Source organism: Onthophagus taurus, chromosome 8 (assembly GCF_036711975.1).
Source record: "Onthophagus taurus isolate NC chromosome 8, IU_Otau_3.0, whole genome shotgun sequence".
NCBI lineage: Eukaryota > Metazoa > Arthropoda > Insecta > Coleoptera > Scarabaeidae > Onthophagus > Onthophagus taurus.
The window spans coordinates 2,769,602-2,795,671 of record NC_091973.1 but is presented as its reverse complement, the minus strand read 5'-3'; the positions used below and the strand labels follow the sequence as shown (position 1 = coordinate 2,795,671).

At 34.6% G+C, this 26,070-nt stretch overlaps 3 protein-coding genes across 5 annotated transcripts; 1 reads left to right on the top strand and 2 right to left on the bottom strand.

Annotated features, from left to right (window-relative positions):
- Positions 1 to 264: 264 nt before the first annotated feature.
- LOC111425684 (uncharacterized) lies at positions 265 to 1,941 on the top strand. The gene is made up of 2 exons (XM_023059889.2): positions 265 to 522; positions 576 to 1,941. Exon 2 carries the CDS (start codon positions 579 to 581, stop codon positions 1,854 to 1,856), a length of 1,278 nt encoding a protein of 425 aa, XP_022915657.2. The 5' UTR covers positions 265 to 522; positions 576 to 578; the 3' UTR covers positions 1,857 to 1,941.
- Positions 1,942 to 4,465: 2,524 nt separating this feature from the next.
- Positions 4,466 to 16,658, bottom strand: LOC111425338 (uncharacterized). 3 transcript variants are annotated; one of them, XM_023059303.2, is made up of 10 exons: positions 16,527 to 16,658; positions 15,814 to 16,003; positions 15,581 to 15,760; positions 13,022 to 13,260; positions 12,648 to 12,962; positions 8,930 to 12,448; positions 5,933 to 8,324; positions 5,693 to 5,856; positions 5,321 to 5,636; positions 5,018 to 5,267 (listed from the first exon to the last, which is right to left on the bottom strand). In XM_023059303.2, the coding sequence occupies exons 1-10, from the start codon at positions 16,611 to 16,613 to the stop codon at positions 5,260 to 5,262; spliced, it is 7,410 nt and encodes a 2,469-aa protein (XP_022915071.2). In that variant the 5' UTR covers positions 16,614 to 16,658; the 3' UTR covers positions 5,018 to 5,259. The 3 variants fall into 3 exon arrangements, with proteins under 3 accessions (XP_022915068.2, XP_022915069.2, XP_022915071.2); XM_023059300.2 differs by having other exon boundaries at positions 4,466 to 5,636; XM_023059301.2 differs by having other exon boundaries at positions 4,466 to 5,636; positions 16,166 to 16,655.
- A 2,319-nt stretch (positions 16,659 to 18,977) lies between these two features.
- On the bottom strand, positions 18,978 to 24,731 carry LOC111425597 (rhodopsin, GQ-coupled). Its single transcript, XM_023059723.2, has 4 exons — positions 24,326 to 24,731; positions 20,150 to 20,351; positions 19,863 to 20,086; positions 18,978 to 19,613 (listed from the first exon to the last, which is right to left on the bottom strand). The coding sequence occupies exons 1-4, from the start codon at positions 24,644 to 24,646 to the stop codon at positions 19,359 to 19,361; spliced, it is 1,002 nt and encodes a 333-aa protein (XP_022915491.1). The 5' UTR covers positions 24,647 to 24,731; the 3' UTR covers positions 18,978 to 19,358.
- Between the last annotated feature and the right edge of the window lie 1,339 nt (positions 24,732 to 26,070).

Below are 26,070 nucleotides of genomic sequence, written 5' to 3'. Positions count from 1 at the left end.
AATAACCAAGTTTCTGTTGGAATGTCATAAATAAAATTTCTAACTTATTACTTAAAAAAGCGGAAAGAGTTTCAACGAAACGGAACGGCGATGCAACTCTAAGTCGGATGTCTTCATTACGAAAGTCTTTCCGAATTTCGAAATTTAAAAAAAAAAAGATACACAAAAAATTAGTTTGGAATAAAACGGTTTTTTCGATTCGATTTTCTAATATTGTTTTGTAAAAAAAATTAATTGGTTTCTGGTTTAAAACAAAAGTGAGAGTCTCCGCATCTTCCCATTGATGGTGTTGGGCTGTGCGAAAGATCCGCCGTTTGTATTCAAATTGGTCATCGAGAGTGCCGTCTGCTGCAGGTGCTCGGTTCTTCGTTTTCACTCGTTTATCGTCACCGCGAACGGGAGGCTTGGCCACTAGAAAGCGATCAACTTGAAAATGAACCTTTGAGTCGCTCAATCACTATCCGACAAGAAAGTTTACTGCTTCCGACATTCAAACCCACACAGTTTTTGGAAAATAAACAGGTAAATAAATAAACCATTTATTAACACAATAATAACCTAATTATTTAAAACAGATTATGGGTAACGTAAACAGCCAAGTAATAACAATGCAAAAGTACCCCCAAGAACCCCCCAGAACTAAAGTGCTACCAATAAGATCAACAAATTCGACATTAAGACAAACCGAAAATGGGGACATCCTCCAAGCCGGGGGGACTTTGTCGAGGGCGCGGATTTCCCGGGAAAAATTTTACGGTTCCGAACCCGATTTAAGGAAAAACCCCCAATTCGAAAAGAAAACACTTGCTTACACACGCCCAAAAAAATACAAAGCACCACCAAGACCCGTCGATCAAGATTTTAGAACCAAAAGATTATACAAAACAAGAATTGAAAGCAAAAACACAAAAAACACCGCCGAAAATCTCCAAACACAAAATGTAATTATTAATAACAACAATTTCAAAGAAAATAATTTCGACGAAAAAAAACGATTTTATTTCGGAATGGATAAACCTCAATTGAACCCAAATTCGTCAGATTCAGATTACGAAATTGACCAAGAAAAAATTCTTTTAAGATTGCGACCACATCTCCCAAAAAAGCGGTTAGAAACGCCAAGATTTTCACCTGGCTCGGCGTGGAAATTATTGCGAGTTGATTCGTTATCGTCTCAAAATCAAAGCGATCAAGAAACATCCCGCGATGATATTTCCGAGCAAGAACTTTTAGAAGCTAAAATAATCGAAACGGCGGTTTTGCGTTCAGAAATTTATCTCCAAGATAAATCGGGTGATTCGGGAATTTCCGGCGATGATAGCCCAAAAACGTTTAATAAATACGGGAAAGAAAAATCTTGGACACCTCAACAAGATTTAGGAAACGATTCAAGCATCGACGATGAAACAACATCAACACCATCGTTTACTTTTCCCCATATCTTCAGCTTATCACTACCGCGTGAGCGTGATTTAAATAAATCAATTTTAACCGGGTTACGCGTACCTGATTTGTTTGAAACTTCGTTTCAAAACACCAATTGGTTTTTAAGTAAATCCGCCCCGAATTCTTTAAACAACGGTTTTAACTCGTTAGAAGATGAATCGCGACGAAGAAAAGGGAGGATTATGTATTTACCAAGTGGAAATCCAACAAACGTGTCAAATCCCATCGAAAAAACTAACCATAAAAAATTTTCGTTTCAAAACACCATCAGACAAATCGAAAGAAGAAAATTAGCGGAAAAACTCGGCCGCGAAGTTGAAATTAGGGAACTGCAGCGACTTCAAGAAATTGAAATCATGCGGAAAACCGAAGAAGAATTTCGAAGGAAACGATCGCAACATAAAACGTGAATGAAATAATTTTTTTTAATTTTTGTGAAATTTTGTATCGAGTGTAAATTTGGCTTTGGTAAATATATCGTTTATTGCTCAACGACCTGTGTGAAAGTTTGTCTCCAATGGCGATTGTTGTGACCATGACCGCGCGGTCAAACTTTCACAAAGAAGTGGTAAGCTTTTTGATGTGAAAGCAGATTCACGCTGTTTGTTTAGATTTTTAAACGTTTAACGTGATTTATTGGTTAAATTATTCGTCATTTTTTTAAATTAACACGATGAGTGTATTATTTATATTTTCAATCTTAGAACCGGTCTTTGTTTATTTTAAGCAATCATCAGATTGAGTCAAGGATGAAATAAAATTACATAAATATGCTAATTAGCATTTATATTCAAATTTGTTCATTGTCAAAATTTTTACGGGTATATATATTATACAGTGTGTTTCACTTTAGTTGTCACAATAGATATTTCGACATTATTTGTACGATATATCACAACATGGCAAACTACGAATTCATTTAATTTTCATATTTTTCTCAAAATTCAAGGAAAAAAAGAGTGTCCCGTATCTTGTTTATAATAATCGCAAGGGAACTGTTTAAAGATGTCCAATAGCGAATTCACGGAAAAAGTTGATTTCTCTTTCTGTGTCGAATCTATTGGTGAGTACACTTGAGAAACGAGTTATGATCGGCCGAGGGCGTTTCCCTAAGCTTTTGTTGAATCGGTATTTTAAACAGTTCCCTTGCTTTTATTATAAACATTTTGAAAAATTTTATTAGAAAGATCGCTTCAGAATGTATCCTACAACGGTATAATGCTCTGATGCGGAAGATACGGGACACCTGTATATCGTTGTAACTAGTTTCTTTTGTAGTTCAATAATCAGTGATAAAATTGGTATTAAAATTAAAAAAAATCATCATTATATTTTTCTAATAAATTTATTTAGTCAATCTTATTAAATATCAGGCAGACATCAAATAAATATAAAAAAGGAAATAAAATAAACTTCATTATACATGTATAGACAAAATGAAACTGAAAAATAAAAATGAAAAACAATTTATCTATAAAAAGGTTTGATTTGACAACTTTTTTTAATTACTATATTACATTAGTAGTTATAATATTATAAATAAGTATCTAGTAGATCTGTCATTTGTATTGCACATACATATGAATATCAAATTCATTAGATTTACAAATATTACAAAGGTATAAAAATTTAATAAATACGAAGCTTCAAAATTTGGCACCTCAACAACGTGTTATCCACTTCGTGTAAAAGTAAGAAAAACGTAATTTGGAACCGAATCGCGTTTGAAAAATGCGGATAATATTTGTTGGCGAGAAAAGTGTGAAAAATTAAAAAGATAGCGTGGACAAAAATGAAAAATAAATCATTTAATACGCATTTATTACAATACTGATAACAAAATAAATAAAAGTTTTTGCTTATATGTACAGTAAAAGTAACTTATGTCCTAAATTATTTTTTTTCTTTTTTTACTCTATAATATCTGACTATTCTACACTCAGTTTCAAAAAAAAGTCACAACTAATACACGATATTTTCCCGCTCTTCGCCGTCTCCATCTAAAACTAGAAATTGCGTTTATCCTAAAGCAAAACGTTTATTAGCTTTGGAAAAATATTACAAAAAGAAGAATTCCACGACAATGTTGAAATAAACTAAACAAACAGTCAAAATAAATTGCGGACAACAATCATATATCACAAGTGCTTTCTCATTTATGTCAAATGACTAGAAAAATTTCTACCACACATAAATTGTACGAAAATTTTCTTTAAACTCTAAAAAGGAAATGAAATAAACTAAATTTACCAAAATAATGTAGAACCCGTTTCTTTTTTATATATACCGCACTTTTATTGCTCTAGTTTCCTTTTTTGAATCGTTCAACAGAATACTTAACTATTGCTAAAATAACTGGACGCGGTTTCAAAGAAACTGAGTGCATACGAAATGTACGTACGAAAACAGAAAAGAGGGTAGGATCCTTTCTATATCTAAGTACGAAATATCATTACAATATTAACAAGGCTTCTCTAAAAAGTATTTTTTTCTTATCATTTTTTTTTAATTTCTGAGCATACTTTTAGATGATGAAAATAATCGAGAACTTTACGGATCAGCTCTCCATTCTGCGAATAACAAAAAAATTATCGTCTTTATCCCGTTTCCTATTTTTTAGATATGATAGATGGCATATACGTAAATTGTTTTTGTGGCAACATAAACATTTCCATCATATTACCTGCAATAGAAGCACATTGTCGTTTCCAATTTTTACAGCAACTTTTCTTTTGTACCTATTAAAATAATACTTTTGTTATCAGGTAATATATAGTAATAATAAATTTTTATGGTTTCCCTTGAAACAGTATTTCAATATTTACCTTCTATCGCCACTAAAAGATAAGAATAATTATTCAAAAATGTGTTATAGAGAAATGATGTAAACAGAATGTGAAAACTGTCCTTAATAATACATATTATTGCGCTATTAAATGGAAAGATATATTTTATTTACATCAATGAAGAACTGCACATACATTATTTTACAATAAGAAGAAATTTACAAGAGATAATCTTTTGTTCATTTACGTTATTTAAAATCGTTTATTATTATTTACCTTTTTTGTTTATGTTCATTTCCGCCAGGCAGACCGGAAAGAAATGAATGATACGTAGTTTTGAAGTATTTCGTATTTTGTACTAAAGTGCAATCACTTGAAAGCCTGCCTACAGGCGCCGAATAAACTAACGACACATGTTCGCACACACTATCTTTTTTTCATGGGGAAAACCTTCTTCTGCGGCACGGGTACGTGTTGGTGCGGCTGAGCGGGTCGCTTTCGCGAGTCCTGCGATGATGCGCCGTTGCAACAGGAACACAATTTCTTAACACTACGCCGTGCACCTCTGCCGCTTAACGAACAGTCGCCATCTTCCGAACAATCGCCACATTCCTGTTTAGCAACGGCGACACGCACCACTTTAAATGAATGCGAATTACCGTCAGTAAAGTGATGACCGTCTTCGTCGATCGTCATTCCTTTGCTCGAACAAACCTCCGGACTACCGCCTTTTATTTCATTACTTCCGGTCGTATCCTCGGAACTGGACACTTCACCCGTCCAATTATCCGTTTGCTTTGTAGTCTTATCACTCTTTTTCCTATTGCTATACTTATGTACATATTTGTGTAACGGGGGAGGAGTCGTCGGACGGAAAGTGTCCGGCGAAATTGGCGAATTGAGTGTTACATCCGACATGGAGGTACAAGTCCTGAGCAGCGTCGCGTCTTCGCAAGGCGACGCCGCGTCGTTGCTCTGTCCGTTGGTCCTCCCATCGTATTCGGCCGTACCTTCACCTTTCTGGTACTCACCGGCCTCAAATAAAAAATCGTCATCGCTGAACAACGTCAACTTAGCCTCTTCCTTACCTCCTTCCTGCTGAACGACGATTCGTTTAGTCACGTCCGATGTCTGTTCGAACGACGGCGAATGGTTTGAATCGAACAACAATTCCGCCTCCGGAAACAGGTCGCTTGTGCTCGGCTCATCCACACCCAAATCTTCACACTCTTCAGACAGAGACTTTTGCAGTCGCAATTCGCGCTCTAAAGCCGCTTGTTTCCTTTGCAGACACAATTGTTGCAACTCTCTATCTAAACGCTGCGTCGCCACTTGAACTTTCTTCACCTTTCCTTGTGCTGGATACGCATTATTACTTTGCGTATTTTTTGAATCACTATTTCTCTATAAGTAAAAATCACTTATTTAGAACATTTATTACAACAAACACTTTTTCTTACCTTATCGTTATTTCTTAAAAAGTCATCTTTATTCGATTGTGTTTTATTGACGGTACGCGTAGAATCTTTGAAGTTAGGTCGAGCTTGAGCGATCATAGACCCGTTGGAACCACTGGCAGTAACTAGTACGGTTTGAATTCGTTCTTCATTTTTGCGCAGTTCACCTAAACAAGAAATCAAATTGTTCATGATACGTTGTATAAGGTTTTACTGTAATGATTAATTCGTTGTAATACGTACCTTTTTGTTCAATTGGAGAAACATTTAGGGTCATAACCGTTTGGGCCGCAGATGAAGATCTTTCAGAGATGTTGTCTTCCGTGGGTGGAGGTGCGGAAACGGTGGAGTTACTGGCCATGACGGCGTTGGCAACGCTGGTTTGTGCAATCACAGGGGTCGCAATGGGTGATGCGATAAGCGGTTTTTGGTACGGGGTGTAACTTTTCTCGGAACAATTGTCGGAAAGCGTTGCAGCTTCGTCAAGCTCCACCGTTTCAAGATTCGTAGACACTACGTTCGTACTACTATCTGGTTGCGGAGCATCCTCTGGAGAATCATTTTCTCTAGATTGGGAAATCGTCAGCAATAGTTCAGTATTGACTTGACCAGCGTTATCCAATTTTTTAACAGTTATGGGTTGTCCTAACGTCACGGTACTTATGCTGTGCGATAATGGGGGTAAAATGACGGGAGGTTGAGCCGTGACGCCAGCTAAGCTTTGAGAGGAAATTCCTGATATTGGTTGAATGGCGGAATATTTGACTGTCGAAACGGAACTTTTTCTATTTTGATTTAGGAAACTTTGGAATAAGAGCATGTTAGGACCAGAACGTGCGGGAACGGTTGCTAATATTTTACTACCACCCGACACCACGGCGATCTGTTGACCACCCTTCACCATCGATACGGGCATTATATAATTTCCGGGAACTAGAACGGCTGTGTTGGGCATTTTCAAAGCTTCGCCTACGCTAGACTCGGCTATTATTAGGTTACGGGGTTGATTAGATGAATCGGTTAGTATAAGCTGTTGTCTAGGGGTAGAAGTCGAATCATTAGACTCGGACGTACTCGCCAATGCAACCGGCTGTTCATCATCTGGTACGGACAATTGCATCACGCCGCAAGAAGAATCTTCGCTTCCTAACGTACGGGGATCTTCGGTATCCGGTTCCGCGGGTAACGTCGAATTACTCTGCGACGGCTTTTTTGAACTAGAACTCTTTTTTCGTTTAGAATTTTGACTAGGATTCGTTGGCGGGTTCGAACGCCTCCTAGGTGCTGGTTTATTATTTAAATCAGGCGAATTTCTCAACTGTTCCGCGTACTCCGCCAAAATATCAAATATCCTTTGCGTGGTATGTTCGTCTTCTTGTGGTTTTTGTTGAGGTTTTGGAACCGGAGATGCTTTCGAAGCGGTTTGAATGGCTGGTGTTTTTACTGTTTTTCCTTTCGAGGGTTTTGGAGTCACTTTTGGAATTACCGAGGAGGCAGTTTGAGATGGAGACGGAGTAACTCTAGGACTTGTATTTCCTTGCGAAACAACGTTCAGCGTCGACGAAGACACCGGCTGAATCGCGTTGTAACTACTTACTACGACTATGGGAGCGCAATTAATTTTTTGTCCTTGATTCAGATATGTTACGCTTATACACTGCGATTCTGAAACTTCAGAATTCGTTGAAGTTTCGCTAACTGGTGTTGTGCTACTTCTTTCTTTAACTTGTTTATAAACCATGTCAAATTCTCTCAATTGTTCTAATGTTGTTGAACTCATGTTTTGCGGGGCGTTTCTTATAACGTTACTGGGTATTTGTAAAACGGGTTTAACGATTCTCGCGTTTTGAACGAATCCGGGGCGAGTGGCAATTGCGACGCGAGTCGTTGTGGTTGTCGCCGTACTCGCGGGGGTTGAATCATCCCTTTTATCGGATTCCGAATCATCGCTATCTTTTTTGCTTAACGCGGCCGCTAAAAGCGCGTTCATTTTATTTTGAATTAACGTGTCTTTTACGACAGAAATTTGATCCGAATTCGAAGTGGCGGCGATTCGAAACACTTGACCTCGACTTTGAGGTATCAAATTTATCGTTTGTCCGCTTTGAACCTGTCTCGTATAAATAACTCCGCCGGGAATTGTCGCCGGTTTAGCAACGGCAGTAGTCGTTGTCGACGCCGGCAATTTCGGCTGTTTCTCAACTTCATGATTGACGACGTTGTTAGTTACATTAGTCGAGTTAGTCCCGGTCGGTTTGGTCTGATAAACGGACTTACCGAATGCTTGTTGAAATTTTGGCAACGTGTCTGAACATTCCGAGTCGACGCCGCCGCCATCTGAAGACGATTTATTTTTTCCCGCCTTCGGGAAACCACCGTCTTCGTAACCAGGGCTCGTTGGAGATACGCTTTGAGATGAGGCTACTTTCACTACGCAATTCTGAGCGAACGACGACACCGGAATTAATTTCCCATCCGAAGACTGACATATAAACTGAACTATTCGACCTGGTTCACCACACGATGATGTCGCTACTTTTATCGTTGAGCTTGACGTTGTCGTTGATCTCGAGGGATTCGTCAGTTGATTGATTAATTGAGATTCACCAGATGATCGAATCGTATTGTTATTTGACTGAAAATATATTTGTGTTATAAAATCAGTCAAAATACAAGGTATGATATAGAAAACGGATGTTTTTTAAATGGATTGTACGCCTTAATCATTTTACCACATCAGATTACACAAACCATTCCCAAAACGTCAGTTTCCTGTGCCGCACCCCGTATTTAATAAAAACATTTGTAACATGCATTAATACTCACCAAATAATTCTTTATATATTTAATTATAAATTTAATTACTTGGAAAAATAAAACGTTTCATTCTTTTTTTGAAATCTTAGACAAACCCACACCGCCAATATTTACAGTAAAATATATATTGAAAGAAAACCTAAAGCTTAAAAAAATATTGATATTAATAAAAGCTTTACACGCGAAATTGAATAATGAAAATGAAAATAATGAAAACGTGCGTACAAAATAAAAATAAAATTTATTAAGCATGCTCGGATAAACTACATCAATGAGCGATATAAAAGAAAACATGTTAAACCCGTAATACAAAAAAATAATTTAAAAAAAGTTATCACATTCATAACTTAAGTCATGTCACAAGCTATAGATTTCCAAATAAAACCGCTCAAAGTTATCCAAATCACACGTGAAACTACGTACCTGGCAAGGCATCGTCGCTGTAGCCGTGGATGCGGAACGAGTAACGCGAGTTGCACTCGCAGGTCGAATGATTTGATTCGAAAGAATATTAATGACGGGCGGCGTTCGACCGGAAGCAGCAGTACCTGCTGACGTACGAATAACGGGATGCGACAAAATGTTGATCAAAGACGACGGTTGTGTGGTAGCCGGTTTCGAATTAGAGCTAGCTTTTGATGTCGTCGCCGCGGCGGCATCTTCGGAAGTTTCCGGTTTATCTTGTCGAGGTTGACCAATTCTTTGTATATGCGGAGAAACTTGCGTGCTAGTTTGAGATCCCGTAGATGCGTTTGTTGATCTCCCGGTCATTTGCACGACTTGAACAACGTTCGCAACGGGCGGTGGTTGTATTAAACCAGTATCTTTCATGCCTGGCACATTAGCCAAAACGTTTTTTGCATTGTTTGAACGGACGTTACCGGTATTATATTTGCGATGAGACTTTTTCTCCCCGTTTTTTCGATTGTTAGGGCTATGAAATCGCCCATTGACGTTCATGCGTTCGAGAAAAACTCGCGGTTCTAATAAAGCGTTACTAAATTCAGGGTTTTTACACCTCCAGTCTTCTAAAACTCTTTGGTTCTTGTTGGTTTCTGCGAAAGGTTTTCGCGGAAGCTTACGATTTAGTCGTTCGCACATTTTAAAAACTTTTGAATCGGTACTGAGGGAGAACTTCTTTTTGCCATCTGGTAAATAAATCCTATCGATCACTACTTTAACATCTTTAAGTAACCGTGAATAAATTTCATTACCGACCTGAATGCCATCAATTTCTCGGTCGGATTCAATTTCTTTTTCATCGGATTTTGATAATCGACGGGTTTTCTTTGGTTTCTTTTTTATCTTACCTTTGATGGTGCGTTTCGAAATATAAACCGAGTTTTCTTTGTTCTCATTAAATTCTCGGTGAGGTTTCTTTACAATTTTCCCCGTCTCTTCAGTAAAAATTCCCTCAGTACCTTTTTCACGAAATAAACTCTTGTCCTGATTCGTTTGTTCTTTAACATCCGGATCTTGGTGTGAATATTTCTGTCCGGAATAATTATCACTTTTTAAAACGTTAGGTGACGTTTCATTTCGTTTATCATCCTCAACGTCGTTAGAATCTTGCGCAACTTCATTTTTGTTCGTATCGACTTGTTTACTATGCTTCTTTCGGCGGCAATCAGGATAATCGTACAAGTAATCTTCGAACTTCGCCGGATGCTTATGAGATCGCCTATATCTAGGTTGATTTAATACTAAATCTAAGTACGGATCATTTTTGCGTCTTCCCGACATCTGCTGTGATTTCTTTATCACTTTTTGCCCAACAACTTCTTCAATAATACTTATATCGATGTTATCGTTAATTTGAGTAACATCTTCCAAAATTATTTTTTTCGGATTTTCCATTTTTTCGTCGATATCTGTTTCGTTACAATTTGATGAAACGTTCGAACTAAACTCAATCGTTGATGATGGTGAACAGCACGGTACGAGAACATCATCTTCGTTATTTATGTCCGCTCTCAGTTTTGTTGGAGAATGTACCGTTGCTACACTCATTTGGTTATGATTTAATCTTTGAAGGACAACTTTTGATGCTAAAGCACGTACTATTATATCTTTACGAATAATATTTTCAATTGAAATAGGCGGATATGCCCCTCCCAATTGACTAATATTAATTGATTCGTTATTTAATAGTTCACCGTTTAATTTTTTATCATCTAATTGCTCACTAATTAATGATTCCCCATCTGATTGATCACCATTTAATTTTTTATCATCTAATTGTTCGCTAGTTAATACCTCATTTAGTTGTTCTTCCTTTTCTTGTTTTTCTTTTAATTCTTTATCATTTAATTCAACATTTTCGATTACGTTAACAAGGGAAGACTCGGACTTTTCTTTTGTTTCTATTGATACATCTAAAAATTTTTCAATTTCTTCTTCTATAATAACATCAGCAACGGGTTCGGTATTTCCCGGATTTTCCAATATCCGATCGATTTCTTGAAACGGATCGAAATCTTCGATTACACCAATTGTTTGATTTTTACTTTTTGATAAGTCCATCGCTTCATCAGCGATATAATTTGAAAATAGAGGATTTAATGATTCTTCAGTAGACAGTGATGAAGTGTGTAATGATTGTGGTTCTTGGGATTGTTCTGGCTTTTGGGGCTGTTTTGGCTCTTGGTATTGTTGTGGTTTTGGGGATTCTTGCATTCTTGTTTCTGGCTTTTGTAGATCTAATGGTTGTTGTAGGTCTAGATCCTTTTGTACACCCAGTGGTTTTTGTGGATCTAGTAACTTTTGCAGTTGTAGTGCTTTTTGATGGGGCTGTTGTAAATCTTGAAACTGTTGAGGTTGTGGAGGAACTCGAGACTCTTGATGTTGTGGTAGATCTTGTGGTTCATTCAGCTGGTTATGGATATTATCGAGTGACTGTTTTAAAGGAGAAGTCCAATCTAATATTTGTGCAAATGGTGATGAACATGAAGACATGCTCGTTTCCACCAAAGTAATTTTTGAGGGAATCTCCCGTAATTCCTCTTCCGTTTTACGTTTCCTAAACGAACGTAACGATTTTAATACTTCAGGATCGGATTGCGGGTAATATGATTTTTCTATAAGTTCTGAAGTTAAATTGTTGGGTTCTTGGATATTCGAAGGTTCCTCCTCTTCCTCATCTGAAGTATCTCTGATAACCTGCTTCTTCATTTTATTTTTCCGCCTCGCGTGATAATCTATGATTTCGTCGCTGGAATCTGACATTATTGCTGCGACGCTCGCCTCATCTTCAGCGTCTGATTCTTCTAAAACTTTATCGTAACCAAAACAGATATCAACCGGCTCAATTTGTAGTTGCTGCCTCGCTTTTTGGAATAAAGAATAATCTATTTCGATAAATTTAAGTTCCGTTATATAATTTTTAGTTTTATGTGGATTATCTAAGTACATGATGCAAAAACGATGAAGATCACTCCACTCTTGTAACCAACTTAATAGTTGATATCGCGGTGAACACAATATTATTACTAAATCGTCACAGAGTTCTTGAGGAAGGCCAACATTTTCGACAGTCAACGCTTCACTCAATATCGTATTTGTGTTAAAAGCACGCAAACTTATCGGTTCCATCGGTTCATTACATGCTTCACAAATATTAGTTGTATCACCAGTTTCAGTCATAGCATGAAATTTACACTTCCACTGTCCGGTATCTAAAACATTCAATCCGCATCTATTCGCCATTTTTTCGATTAAATCAAATATAGTCCTTGTTGGATTTAAACTAAACGCCGTTAATACGCACTCTCGAGCAACAGTTAAATGATCGTCTAACTCCGCAGCTAATTTTAATAAACCCTCCGCTAACGCTTGCGATATTGACGTCGCCAATTTATCTTCTTTAACCACTTTCGATGTTTCCAAACGGTTCAAATCTTTATTTAACGCACGAATATATAATTCAATCCTAGTTTGTTTTACCTGCAACAAGGAAATGAAAAACGAAGTTTATCACGGAAAATATCTTGATTATTGTTGGACCCTTTTTTTATTCAGAACCCTAATCTTATGTGCCAAGCTTGAATATACCTTAAGTTTTAGGGACTGATCTGGCTAACAAATATTTATAAAATTCTTAATGATACTTCACATAATAATTTTGATTTAATTATATACTAACATCGATAGAATTTAAGCTTTCAATAAGCGTGTAGATAAAAATTGATGTAGTCTCCTGCGTTAGTAATCGTTTCAAACCAATTACAGCGTCCGAAACACTGTAACCATTCTCAATGGATTTTAGCCATCCCTTCATGATATGAAGCACAGTCTGTTGATCTTCAAACGATTCTAACTGAGCGTGCCTTTTCAAGAAAAGCATCGCCGAAATAAACGTCAATTTGTAACTTGACCTCCATACTTTACAATTTACTGAATCCTTAGATGCAAAACGTCCCACTAATTCTTTTGCTTCTTTATCATTTAAATCTTTTAACTGTAACAAAAAGGACAAATTCAGTTTTGAATGTGTTTAGAGTTCTAAAAATAACTTACCAAACTAATGATTTTATCCATTCGGGTGGAGCTATACAATAAAGCGATGTAAACATCGAAAGCGTATCTTTTATGATCTTCAGTGACAGCCAGCGTCACTTTACCCTCTTCGGCCAATTTCAGGCATTTCAAGTAGGACGAGCACAAATTCATCGCTAAATCTTCACATTGGGCGTCGATTAATTTTTTGATTCGCATGGATATTGTGTAACCACTTTCATTTGTAAAGTAGTCTATTTCTGTAAAATAAAAATACTTTATTAACTTAATCAGACCGAAAATGTATGTATAAATTAGGAATAGAAATAAAAACTTTGTGTTTTTTGTATGTTTATTAAAAATCAAGTAAAATACAAGATCAAACTGAAATATGAAAAACAACTCAATATATTGACACTGTTTTGTCTTGTGTCATCGATTTTTTTATCCACAACTACCCCTTTTATAAAGGAAAACCACTAAAATTGGAACTGATAAAATACTGCCACACCTTATTGACAATAAATTGGTCAAAGAAAACTACATCACATAATAAGTGAAGGTATATTGTGAAGGTAGAAGTTTCGTCCTCGACTTAGTAGTACTTCCAACAATAAACAAATAACTTTTTGGTAAAATCCTTTACTTTCACCAGACTGATCAAGCATCATCAAATCATCCCCCAAACGTAGGCGAGTTTTATTTGATAGACCAACCCCAGTGAACAAGGTTATTACTTCGTGTAGTATTAATTCATCAACTTTTTATTACCGAATTTGTTTAGTATACAGTATGTCCCAGGATAGATGTTAATGTTTTAGGAAGAAGTATAAAGACTGGAAAATTTTTTAATTTTATTTTAAGGCTGAGGAATTAAGCCCTGCTTGGTGTGAAGAGAATTTTAAGTAAAATGTTATTAAGAAAAGTTGTTCAAAATGAGAAATTATGGATCTATCTACTTTGGTTGAACTTTAAAAATTAAACATTTTAGTCTAAATAACATAAATATTGTATAATTTGTGATGTGAGTTGTTAATGTGAACTAAAACTGCGGAATAATACAATTTATTTGTCAATATTTGCGACTATAGTCTCCGATTTTTCTGGTGGTTTTTATGACCCTCAGAAACAGTAGCAACGGTAATTATCACCCCGAAAAAGTACCTGATCGTGATTTATGATAGGCCCTCCTAGCGAATTAAGTCCAGGGACGCACTACTTTTTTTATTTTATTTCAATATGAACTATTTAACATTTCTAACCGGCGATTGTCGTTAATTCAAGATTCTTCATCAGTGTCATAATAACAGTTGTCACTTTCCGCGCATTCTAAGCTGTGGTCATCAGAAGAATCATCAGCACTAATAATAAAACGCTGTACATGTGGCGACACATACAAATCTTCGACATCTTTCACGCATTTTACGCACTACGACCACAATTCGGATGAAATATTATTACATTGCTCACGAATTATATTAATATTGTTTTTAAATATTATGTTTTTGTAATTTCCGTTAATGCGAACCTGAACAACTCACACCGGAGTTTGGGGTTCGTCAACTACCTGTTTACAACCCCGTCTTTGTTCGTTATATGACTGCAATTAAGTCATAAAAACCACCAGAAAAATTGGAGACTATACTTAAGTCATTTTTTTTTCATTAAATATGGTGGTTTAATCAATGTAAAAATGCGTATCTTTCTGAAATTTAGCATAGTGCCATAATTTCTCATTCTGGACAACTTTTCTTAATGAAATTTTTTTAAAAAGCTTACTTTACCTGAACACTGTCAAGGCCGAGTTGATTTTGAAAATATGAAAATATACTTAAAATTCTCTCCAGACCAAGCAGAGCTTAATTCTTTACCATAAAAATAAAATTCAAAAATTTTTAGGTCATTATACCTATTGTAACGTCTATTCTGAGACACACTGTATATTTTTTTATGAATATCTTTAACAGATGAACCGCAAATAATCTTTTTCCGATATTTTTACCAAAAATAGCAAAAGAAATAGTTTGTTTGAGCAGATTTTGTATCTTTACCGCGTACTGCGCGACTAGATAGGGACAGCCAATAGTTAATGAAAATAAAAGCGGCGTTGCGAATGTGTGTTAGAAAGAGATAGATATCAAAGTTTTGACATTTGACATCATTTTCTTAATCCGGTTTTTATGAATAAAGTATTAAGGGACCTTGTAAGATTATTTTTGTTTTGTCTACAGCGCATTGACTCACAATGTGCATACAATAATATTATTGAACAGCATTATTCGCCCACCAAATCGGTGTTCGCGTATTTCAGCAAAAAAAGGCAAAGTTTCAATTTATAAGGGCTTGGTAAAATTTTTTGATAAGGCTTTTTGATACCTCGAGCTTTTTGTTTGTCTCAGAGGTTCTGGAAAATGTGCTAAAGAATCTCAAACCTCCTAAAATTTCTGCCAACTCAACATTCCTGATATGAATAAACTACAAGTGACTCATCACCAAATCAAAAATTAACAAATTTATAAAAAGAATGTTGTCTTGTACATTTATAATAGTTAGGATTAAAATACTAAATGTTATATATACCTTTTTCTGTGAGTTCAGATTTTTCATTACTCTGTATAATGGCTCGTAATACTTTGTTATCCCATGGTTGTTGAATGAGTTTGATTAACCTTTGAAAATGATAATGAAATTGTTTATTAACTTTAACTAAATTTTCTTCACATTCTTTTAGAAACAATATAAAAACTTGTTCGTAATAGGCTAAAACAAATAAATTGTAGTGTTAGGTAATCAAATAGTTTAAAGTTTCTTACTTTTATGAGTATCCCACTGGCCATCTAAAACAATATCGAATGTGTGATGTTTTCCCCATTCCATAACACGAATAATATCTTGTAAATTGTGTTGTTTGTATGTTAATCCAACGGCTTTCCATATTTCGATGATTATTTTACACTTATCTTCATAGGTAGTGGAGTCACTATTCAAAGCTTCATTGTAATACTGTAAAGATAAGTTTGATTTAGATTTTTGAACTAGTCAGTGCATAAGCATGAAAACAAAACGGATACAAGTTAACTAAACCTGTAACTGTAATGTTTTGAAAACTTAGGAGTCGAAATCTACAGGAGATTGAATAAAAAGTATAGCTAAAGTGATACGTGCATCGAACAAGTGGTAGAAAGGATTCGCCCGTTCTAAAATCCTGAGTACAGTTTTCGTTGGACTTTGTGGGTTCATCTTCTTCTCTACGTAAACAACGGCGATACATGCGTTTTGTTATTTGTCCAAAACCCGTTCGCGTAATATAAAACACAAATTCCTAAAAACTATCACAGCTCCACCCGCACAATACGAAACCGCACCAAACTGCAAATAACGTTACAACGGCCACTTTTTATAATCATATATTTTCAACATGGCGACCATTCCAAAACAATCGTACACGAGCACCTCTCTTTCGGCAATCATGCAGATAAGACTATAAAACGCAATTTCACTAATACGGGATGGTTAAGCAAATCACCTTGTATAGTTTATCGGCGATTCCTTCGCCCGCATATCCGTTTAATTCAACACACCCTACGATATTATCTCCTACACGAAACTCCATATTTACACCAGTTACATACTTAGAGCCATAGAGAACACGGCGAAACCCACTGCGCATGTTCGGTATCACACTTACCGACAACGATGTCACCCATCAACCGGCAATTTTCAAAACATCTTATTTACTCGATTTATTTATTAAAATACATCCTTAAAGAATTTATTTATTTTTAAACTATTATTATAACCATTATCCAAAAACAAATTCATTATTTATTAACAATTTTGTAAGTTTGGTTCGATTTACACCCAAAACCAAACACTTGTTAAATAGGAGTATTCGATTGACTCCAACAATTTTAATTGTTTAACTTTAGAACTTTATCGCATTGTAATTTTAAAACTTTATATTTGTTTTTAAAGATAATTTAACCCAATTTGACCATTAAAAGATATAGAAAAACTTAAATTAAATTTTAAAAATGCACGGTAAATTCAAAATAAAACTGAAATTAAACAGATTTAAAACCCAACCCAACCCAACCCCGCCAGTGATAACTGATGACAACATAAAGCTACCTGAGAATGAATCTTCTGGCAAGTCATAAATTTCCTGGATCTGGAAGTTTACCATCGGCACTTATTAAACAAAGCGTAATTGATTTTCTTAGGCCCACTTTTACCATCCTCCTGATAAACTATCTAGAGGATAGTTGCCATGGTTACGGCGGTTTTAAGCGCTCTCATTGGCTAAGGCTCGTTACTACCATCTTCTGGTTAAGCTATCTATGGGATTATTACTATGGATACGGCTATTTCACGCGCTCTGATTGGCTAGTAGATGGGTTTATCTATAAGATAAATTTAACTAAAAGATGGTAGTAATGGACCTAAGAGCTGGTTTTATCTATCGGATAAATTTATCAAGAGGTGGTAAAAGTGAAGAAATAATCTCGGCCGACTTCGAAGATGATACTTGGGGCGGCCGACGTCTTCGAAGTCGGCCGAGATTACTTCTTATATCATGAAACTAACTTGGGGCGGCCGACGTCTTCGAAGTCGGCCGAGATTATTTCTTCCATAAAGTTGTTAATGGTATTCCTTAGGATTCGGAGATCACTTCGAGGATATCGGCCACCCTAAGTTATGTCCGTGATACAAGAAATAATCTCGGCCGACTTCGAAGACGTCGGCCGCCCTAAGTATTGTTCATGATGCTTAGAGCGGCCGATGCTTAGGGCGCGAACCTAACTCAGGGCGGCCGACGTCTTCGAAGTCGGCCGAGATTACTTTTTATATCGCGAACCTAACTCAGGGCGGCCGACGTCTTCGAAGTCGGCCGAGATTACTTTTTATATCGCGAACCTAACTTAGGGCGGCCGACGTCTTCGAAGTCAGCCGAGATTATTTCTTCCATAAAGTTGTTAATGGTATCCCTTAGGATTCTGAGATCACTTCGAGGACGTCGGCCGCCCCAACTTATGTCCGTGATATAAGAAATAATCTCGGCCGACTTCGAAGACGTCGGCCGCCCCATCTTGGTTTGTCATATAAGAAGTAATCTCGGCCGACTTCGAAGACGTCGGCCGCCCCATCTTGGTTTGTGATATAAGAAGTAATCTCGGCCGACTTCGAAGACGTCGGCCGCCCTAAGTATTGTTCATGATACTTGGGGCGGCCGACATCTTCGAAGTCGGTCGAGATTATTTCTTCCATAAAGTTGTTAATCCCTTAGGATTCGGAGATTACTTCGAGGACGTCGGCCGCCCCAAGTTATGCCCGTGATACAAGAAATAATCTCGGCCGACTTCGAAGACGTAGGTTGGGTTGGGTGAAATCAAGTCTACGCTGCTTAAAGTTTATTCTGCCCTACTTTTATCCCGAGTGATAATATTAACAACTGTATGGAAGAAATATCTCGGCCGACTTCGAAGACGTCGTTTCGTGATATAAGAAGTAATCTCCAAGTATCATGAAAAATACTTCACAGTGATCAAAGGGAAATATAAATATTGATGGTGGATTAATAGAAGTAGTGGAGGATTTTACGTATCTGTGATCACTTGTAGATTGCCAAAATGACACAACCAAAAGAATAAAACTTTATGAGAAACAGGATGTTTTCAAAGATGCTTTGAAGAAGGTCGTGGAGAAGTTAATAAAATACATAAATCGGTTACAAAAATCCTTTATTTACAAAATAATAACAAATAATGAATAAATGCATTTGCGCAATTATCACAATAATAAATAATATGCATAAAACGATGCGTATTGTAGAATTACGAATACAACTAATGTGCAATATCAGCATGGTGGTTGCCTAACATACAATAAGAAAAGGTTAAGTGGTTACAACGTTATTAAAATAAATAATGATTGCCGTCTTTGATGACGGGTTAATCAATTAATAAAACAGTAACGAGATCAGTGTGAAAGGTTTTTTTCTATCTGGAAAGGTGCATACAATCAATTTTTTTTCAATTTTTCCGACTTTCGTAGGCACTAAAATCAAATTTTGATGCCTAGGCTTTAGTAAAAAACATGTAATAGAAACAAAAATTATTATATTTATTTATAAATTTGCAAACGACGTTGACTAGATTACAGTTTTTAACCTTTTTCGTGCAATATGAAAAAGTTAAAATGATTTTTTAAGAAAATCATAAGTACCAATAGAAAATAATCCTTTGGTCGCTAGCAGGGTGCATGCACTACATAACAATAATACATTTAACTCATAACGTATGACAAATAACTTTATGAGTTAATAGTACATTAAACATTTAAAAAATATAAAGTATTTTCAAAGTACTTCTTTTTCTGGATGTTGTATTAAAACCGCTGTAGGAGTTCCAGCTCCAACGGAAGTTGAACTATGCGCCGTATTTGAATTTGACCTTTTGGCTCGATAAGCTTGCCGTCGTTTATCAAAATATTTTTGTACGACATAAATGTAGGGATCGAAGGCAAAATAAAACATAATCAAACTATCCGCTATCTTATTCAGGCCGACTGTCAGTTTATTATCCTTGTCCAGATGCATGATCGGGATCATGATCTATAAAAGAAAATCGTAATCGCATGTTTATTCGGACCACGAATGACGACTATCACGCCTATTTTCTTTGAAATAGGGCCATTTGTAGCGCAAATAAACAAATAAATTAACACAACACAGAGGTTACGAGGATGTGATTTTAGATTAAACTACGTTTAAATTGAGATATTTTTTTGGCAAGCGCCCAATAAATCTTATAGACTTAGCCAAAAGAAAAATAAATACAAAATAAATCAAAATATACTTTACCATTTGCGGTAACCAACAAATGATAAAAGTAATACACAAAACAGCCATCACTTTAGCAAAGGCTAATTCTTCAGTTGTCGCATTTTGTCTGCAACGTTCAACTCGATTGTTCATAGTCGATCTGCTAATTCTTCGAATTAACACTTTTCGTTGATTTCCCATTCTTGATAGTGCCATGAATACTTTTGTATTACAATAAGCGATACAAGTACATAGAGTTACACCTAAAACATTTATTTAATCGATTATTATTAATATAATTATTAAGTATTAATTTTTAAACGTACCCACAACAAAATATACATAAGAGTAAGTAACATCTTTAAATTCTTTCGCATCTTTGTATCTTCTGCACACTGGTCTTGACGAATTTGTTTCATTATTAGGCGAATAATAAACTCCAAAACCCGCCAATGGCAAATAAGTTAGGAATAAACCAAAACTCCAAATTGATGCTATTGCTATTTGAAGCACTCTAAATGTTACACACTGTAATAAAAAAATATTAAATAATAAAATAAATAAAAATTTTTGAATTAAAAACGACATCTTATAGCGAAAGCTGGAAACCAGAAACCGGAAGTTATTACATCTCGATTGTTTTTGTAGAAAATCACAATGTTTGTAGTTATTTTGAACTTTTCACACATTAAGGTCGCGGTTCAATCACGTGATGTTCGCAAAAGTGCAAAAAAAATTTGTATAGTTCCGCTGTTGGTTAAAAGAGGTCGTCGAGAGTGCAATTCAGTTATTCATAGCGACGCTTTTTTATATCAGCTTACAATTAGTCATCCTACCGTTGAAATATTTTATTCATTGAGGAATATATTACGCCTTACGCGATGCCTATTCTCGATATTATTTGGAGTTCTTTTTTTTTTTTTTGCGAAATGTTAATATTGTTATAGTTGGTGTTATTTTCATAACTTAACATTTTTACTTTTAAATAATTAATTTTTATTTTCAATTATTTATTCAAATATTTCTATTACCTAAATGTTGGTTAACACAAATTTCTCAACATTAACAATGGATTACAACAATATTAAACATTTTCGACCCAATTTCACAGGAATCAGATTTTTGGCCTATACAGGGTGGATCAGTTTTTAATCGGGAAGCTTTGCTAGGATGTAGTACTTGCCAAAATAACACAAGTTTTTTATATAAACATAGGGTCCCAACTCTTTTGTTTTCGAGCTATGAGCTGTCAAAGTTGAGCCAAAAATTTACATTTTATCTTTTATTTCGAGTATAAGTAAACCATAGAATTTGAATTTTTGTATGTATGTACTACTGGCTGATACCTTATTTTCAACCATACCTTAACCTTCCCTAGCACCCTCTAAGGGGATGCAATTCACCATCCCCTTGATTTATTTTATAAGAACTTTTTAACGCTATGTAATATTAACATAAAAAATATGGGTTATAAGCACATACTTTAGTGGTACTTTTTTGTCTCTTTAGTATTTTCTTTAAGGTGGCGATTCGAACCTCTTGGGTTCATAAAATTGATAAAAAAATCGGTTTAATTTCGTCAGTCAATGATTAATATTTCAACAATATTCATGCATTTAATTTTACAACATTACTGAATTCGTCACTTGATTATATTGTATACAGGTGTTTCGGTGACTCGGGAAATAAATTTAACAACATATACTAGAGTGAAAATGATGACGATTCATGTAAAAAAAAATAGTAAAAGTCTTCAAATTTCAAAGATACAGGCCATCAAAGTTAGGAAATTTTAACACATTTTTCCAAATATCTTAAACACTATTTACAGTAAAGCGCTGAAATTTGGTACAGTATAAATCAATGTCGTGTAAAATTGTTAGGCAATTTATGAGTTGGATCGGTCCGCGGGAACAATGCTTACCGGCTGTTCCTAAAGTTTGTTTGCTCAGAACTTTTTTATTCTTTCATAACCCTACATTTATTTTTGCAGTTTCTAATAGTAAATTTAGTTTAGAAACTTTTATTACTCTTAGATAATATTCATAAAAATCACCGTTTTCGTGTTAAATCCAAAAATGTTGGATTCCGATTTCAATAGTGCTATTACCAAAAAAAAAGAAATCTAAGTTTTTGAACATCGTTTAGTATTTTTTATTACTTGTCTTGTTATTTTATGTACTTTTTTTATTATTCCTGTTAGTGTTGATTTTCAATTTATTGTTTTTGAGTTCTTTTATTAAACCAACTAAAACAAATTAAAAATGTGATTTAGCTAAATCTACACTTGGACACGTTGCATACATAATAGTTATGACAGCTCAGTTCGATTTTCACTTGTCATTGCTAATTCAAATTATTTATTTATTTATTTTTTTTAATGTTATTGAATTCGGAGCCTAACATTTTTGCATTTAATACGGAAACGGTGGTTTTTATCAATATTCTCTAAGAGTGATAAAAGTTTCTAAACTAAATTTACTATTAGAAAATGCAAAAATAAATGTAGGGTAATGATAGGATAAAACAGTTCTGAGCAAACAAACTTTATGAACAGCCTGTATAGCATTGTTCCCGCGTAGCGATCCAACTCAAAAATTGCCTGATGATTTTACGTGATGTTAGTTTACGCTGTACCAAATTTCAACCCTTTACCATAAATAGTGTTTAAGATATTTAGAAAAATGTGTTAAAATTTCATAACTTTGATGGCCTGTATCTTTGCAATTTGAGGACTTTTACTAATTTTTTTTACATGAATCGTCATCATTCTCACTCTAGTATATGTGGTTACATTTGTTCCCCGAGTTACCGAAACACCCTGTATATGATGGTTTTTTATTGTGAAATAGTTTTGTAAAAATTGTTATTCTAAGATGGTTTTTTTATTGTAAAATAAAATTAAAGTTGTTATTGATTTTTATTATTTTTTATAATGTAGAACCGTTTTTTTTTGTGAATAAATAGTATTATTGTTATCTATGTCTATTACAAATTATTATTACTTTACTTTAGATTATTTATGTTCTTATATCTTGATAACAATTTGCTGTGTTATTTCTTACTTTCTCAGTGTTAATATAATCACTAAAAATTAGGGCGGAAGGACTGTGATCAGCAACTCATTCATAATTGCCTACAAATCTTCTATCTGTTATATAGGTATATTTATTTACTCTGTAGTTAAAAGAGAAATTGGCCATGAACAAATGTTATTACCAACTCAAGATTAGTAACCAATTTATAATACGTATTATAACATTTTATTGGCAATTAATTATCTTTTATATTTATTTTTTTTTAAATTTTTAATTAGTACCTAAAGCCATCTACAAAGTAATTGCCAAAGGTTTACTTAGTACTGTTTTGTCGATTTTAGGCAACCCATTTTACACCTTTTCGTAATGACTAAAAATTGTGACAAAATCGCATATCTTCAGAAAAAACACATTCATGAAATAATCACACAGCTATTGCACTTTTACGAATACGGAATCTGTTCCTAAGATACATAAGCATTAGATGACATATTTGCCACCTCGTTTAAGTCCCTAATCTCTTCTAGAGAACGATTTGTATTAAGCCCTTATTATGACTAACTTTCGTAATTTATTTCTGTCAGCGTCATGATTATTTTAGAATACTAAATATGTCATTCCGTAGAGTAATATATGTACTTCAAGCCTACGTATTTACTTTTTTATAAATATGTAGCATTAAGTCGTGAATGTACATCTACGTAAGCTCTCCCGGCGTATATAAACATCGACGCTTTGAACCGCCCCCTTAAGCTAAATTAAGTTTTGTTTACATTTTATGTCTTAACACCATAACTTTAACATAATTATTGTGTTAATTATCCCGTTCATGTCATTAGGCAGAAATAAACGCCTATGGTTGTTATATATATTAAGCTTAGTTTTGAATCTTATATTACAATGAAATTATTAACAATGTATGAATGATCTGTCACTTATGAGAAACAATTTTTATTATTAGTCATTTGTTCTCAGGAATAGCTCTCTATATAATATATATAAACGTGTTATTTTCGCAGCAACTTTTTGAAAATAAAAATAAGTTAAATGAAAAAGAAATATGCTAGGAATGGAAGTAGTTATTTTATCTTAAGTGTTTTATTTCGTCGCTGTTTTTGGTAACATTAACGTCAATGTAATTGCGAATTTATAGACTGGCGAACGTGTGCCGCATATTTCCCGAGATGTTTACCCTTTTTAAAATGTCGATACGGTTTTAAATTTAAATTGATATTTTAAACTATAATCCGACGAAACGTGATTTAATACGTTATTTTTTGAATACATTTCTGGTTCCGGCGCAATAAAAAAAAAACGTTTCAATGCGTTTAACTTTCTAAAATTCTTTTCAAACAAAACATTGGACTTAAATTGATAATTTCTTATCTCGGTGCAAGTTGAACGTATTTCCTTATTTATGGGATTCTTAGGTTCTATTAAAAACAGAATAAAATAAGAACGTACTTGTTGATAAAAAAACGGTTTCGTTAACGCTAAATATCTTTCGACTGCCATAACAAACGCAACGCATCCAGAACCTAAACCAAAAGCTCTTACTAAAACGAAACCAGCGCACATCCACCTGTTTTTAAAATGAGGAAGCAAAATTATTAACGAAAGCATTCCAATTTGGGCCACCATGTCATTTGCGGCTAAGCACCGTAAAAGAAACACATGCTTGGGGTTGCGTTGTTTTGTAGATTTTTGTAAAATCCACAAGGCCGTGATATGACCTACGATACCGACTACCGCCAGCAAAACCACAACCGTACTATCGTCCTTCATTTTTTTAAATAAAATATTCAAAAAAAGCACAAACTTTAACGCCACTAACACATTCTAAAGAGCGACTGCCTCGTGTTATCTCGACGGCCGTTAGAGAAGAAAAAAAAGGTTCAACTGAGGCTACTGATTACAACGGTCTGTATACCACCGTACCTCAGGCTCAACTGCACTGCTAGAATTTTTTTTGCCTCCACGACCATCCAAATCTAGCTTCCCCCTTGAAGCCAGTGGGTTTGTTATGTTAAACGACAATGTCTTCCTTCATTTCATATTCCTACTATTTAAGCTGTAACTTAATTGTTCTGATAAGAATTTCTTGATAAATTCTATTTTTCAAATTATCTTATCGGAGACACTAATTTATTTTTTCTTTTTTTATAACTCGAAAATAATTAACATTTTACCACATCACATGTATTAATAAAATATAAAAGAATTATTATTTAATAAATAAAAATAGCACGTTAATCCTATTTTTTTTTTATTGGGACAAGAAAAAAATTAAAATTTAATATTGATGTGAAGTTAGCCGGAAATTTTTAACCAAAAATTGGAGCCCCATAAATCGAGACATATAATGTTTAAGTACAGAAAATAATAGGACATTGTTCCAGATATTAATGCTAAACAGAATGTCATAAGGATTAAGAGAAAGAGTCAGAGACTTAATGACAAAAAATCTCTGAATATTGAATATGCAAGAAAGTCGGAAGAAAAAAAGACGATGTGAAGAAGCCAAACATACCAAACTTGACTCAGGCCAAAAGGAAAGCAACTGGAAACTAGCAAGAAACCCAGAATGAAACCAATGCATTGAATAAGTAAAAAAGAAGAAGCCCTAGAAACATGCCAGAATCTACAAGACTTTAAAAAGCAGAAATCTACAAACTTGTGCAAAGTTACAGCAACCTGGTCATCAAACTGCGACATGCAGAGAAAAGGAGAAACACTCAAGAATTAAAAAATGATATTAAAAAGTATAAATATATTTATGTTTCTTGTTGAAAAATTCTTTATTGATTGAAACTTACAGTTGTTAATATCGATTAAAATTAATTAAATTAATGTCATCATAGTTTAGATCGAATTTTTGCGCGATTAAAATACGTTTTCTTTAATATACTTCGTGCATGCGAGAAGGTAAAAATGTTAATTAAAGAGTAAAAATGGAAATAACAAAAATAAAACAGTTCTATTTTAGATTTTGATGATTGATTGCAAACGAGTGAAATAATTCATTTTCGTCGAAAAGAGCCGAAAAGACAAAACAATGAATCATAAATGTTCTTTATTTAAAGAAATGCGGAAATATTGTGAAAAATATGAAAATTTCCAACTATCATGAATAATAATATCTGCTGTGATAACTAAAATCAAACACGCTGTATATAAGTATAAAGCTATAAATCAACATATTCATTTCT

Excerpts from the sequence above, each read along its gene's own strand:
- LOC111425684 (XM_023059889.2), top strand. The coding sequence starts at position 579 with ATGGGTAACGTAAACAGCCAAGTAATAACAATGCAAAAGTACCCCCAA.
- LOC111425338 (XM_023059300.2), bottom strand. The coding sequence starts at position 16,613 with ATGGAGTTTCGTGTAGGAGATAATATCGTAGGGTGTGTTGAATTAAAC. Across the intron at positions 13,261-15,580 it reads ATCTGAACTCACAGAAAAAG|AAATAGACTACTTTACAAAT; the intron begins GTATATATAACA and ends TTTATTTTACAG. Across the intron at positions 5,857-5,932 it reads TTCTCCAATTGAACAAAAAG|GTGAACTGCGCAAAAATGAA; the intron begins GTACGTATTACA and ends TTTCTTGTTTAG.
- LOC111425597 (XM_023059723.2), bottom strand. The coding sequence starts at position 24,646 with ATGAAGGACGATAGTACGGTTGTGGTTTTGCTGGCGGTAGTCGGTATC. Across the intron at positions 20,352-24,325 it reads AACCGTTTTTTTATCAACAA|TGTGTAACATTTAGAGTGCT; the intron begins GTACGTTCTTAT and ends TTTTTATTACAG. Across the intron at positions 20,087-20,149 it reads TTATGTATATTTTGTTGTGG|GTGTAACTCTATGTACTTGT; the intron begins GTACGTTTAAAA and ends TAAATGTTTTAG.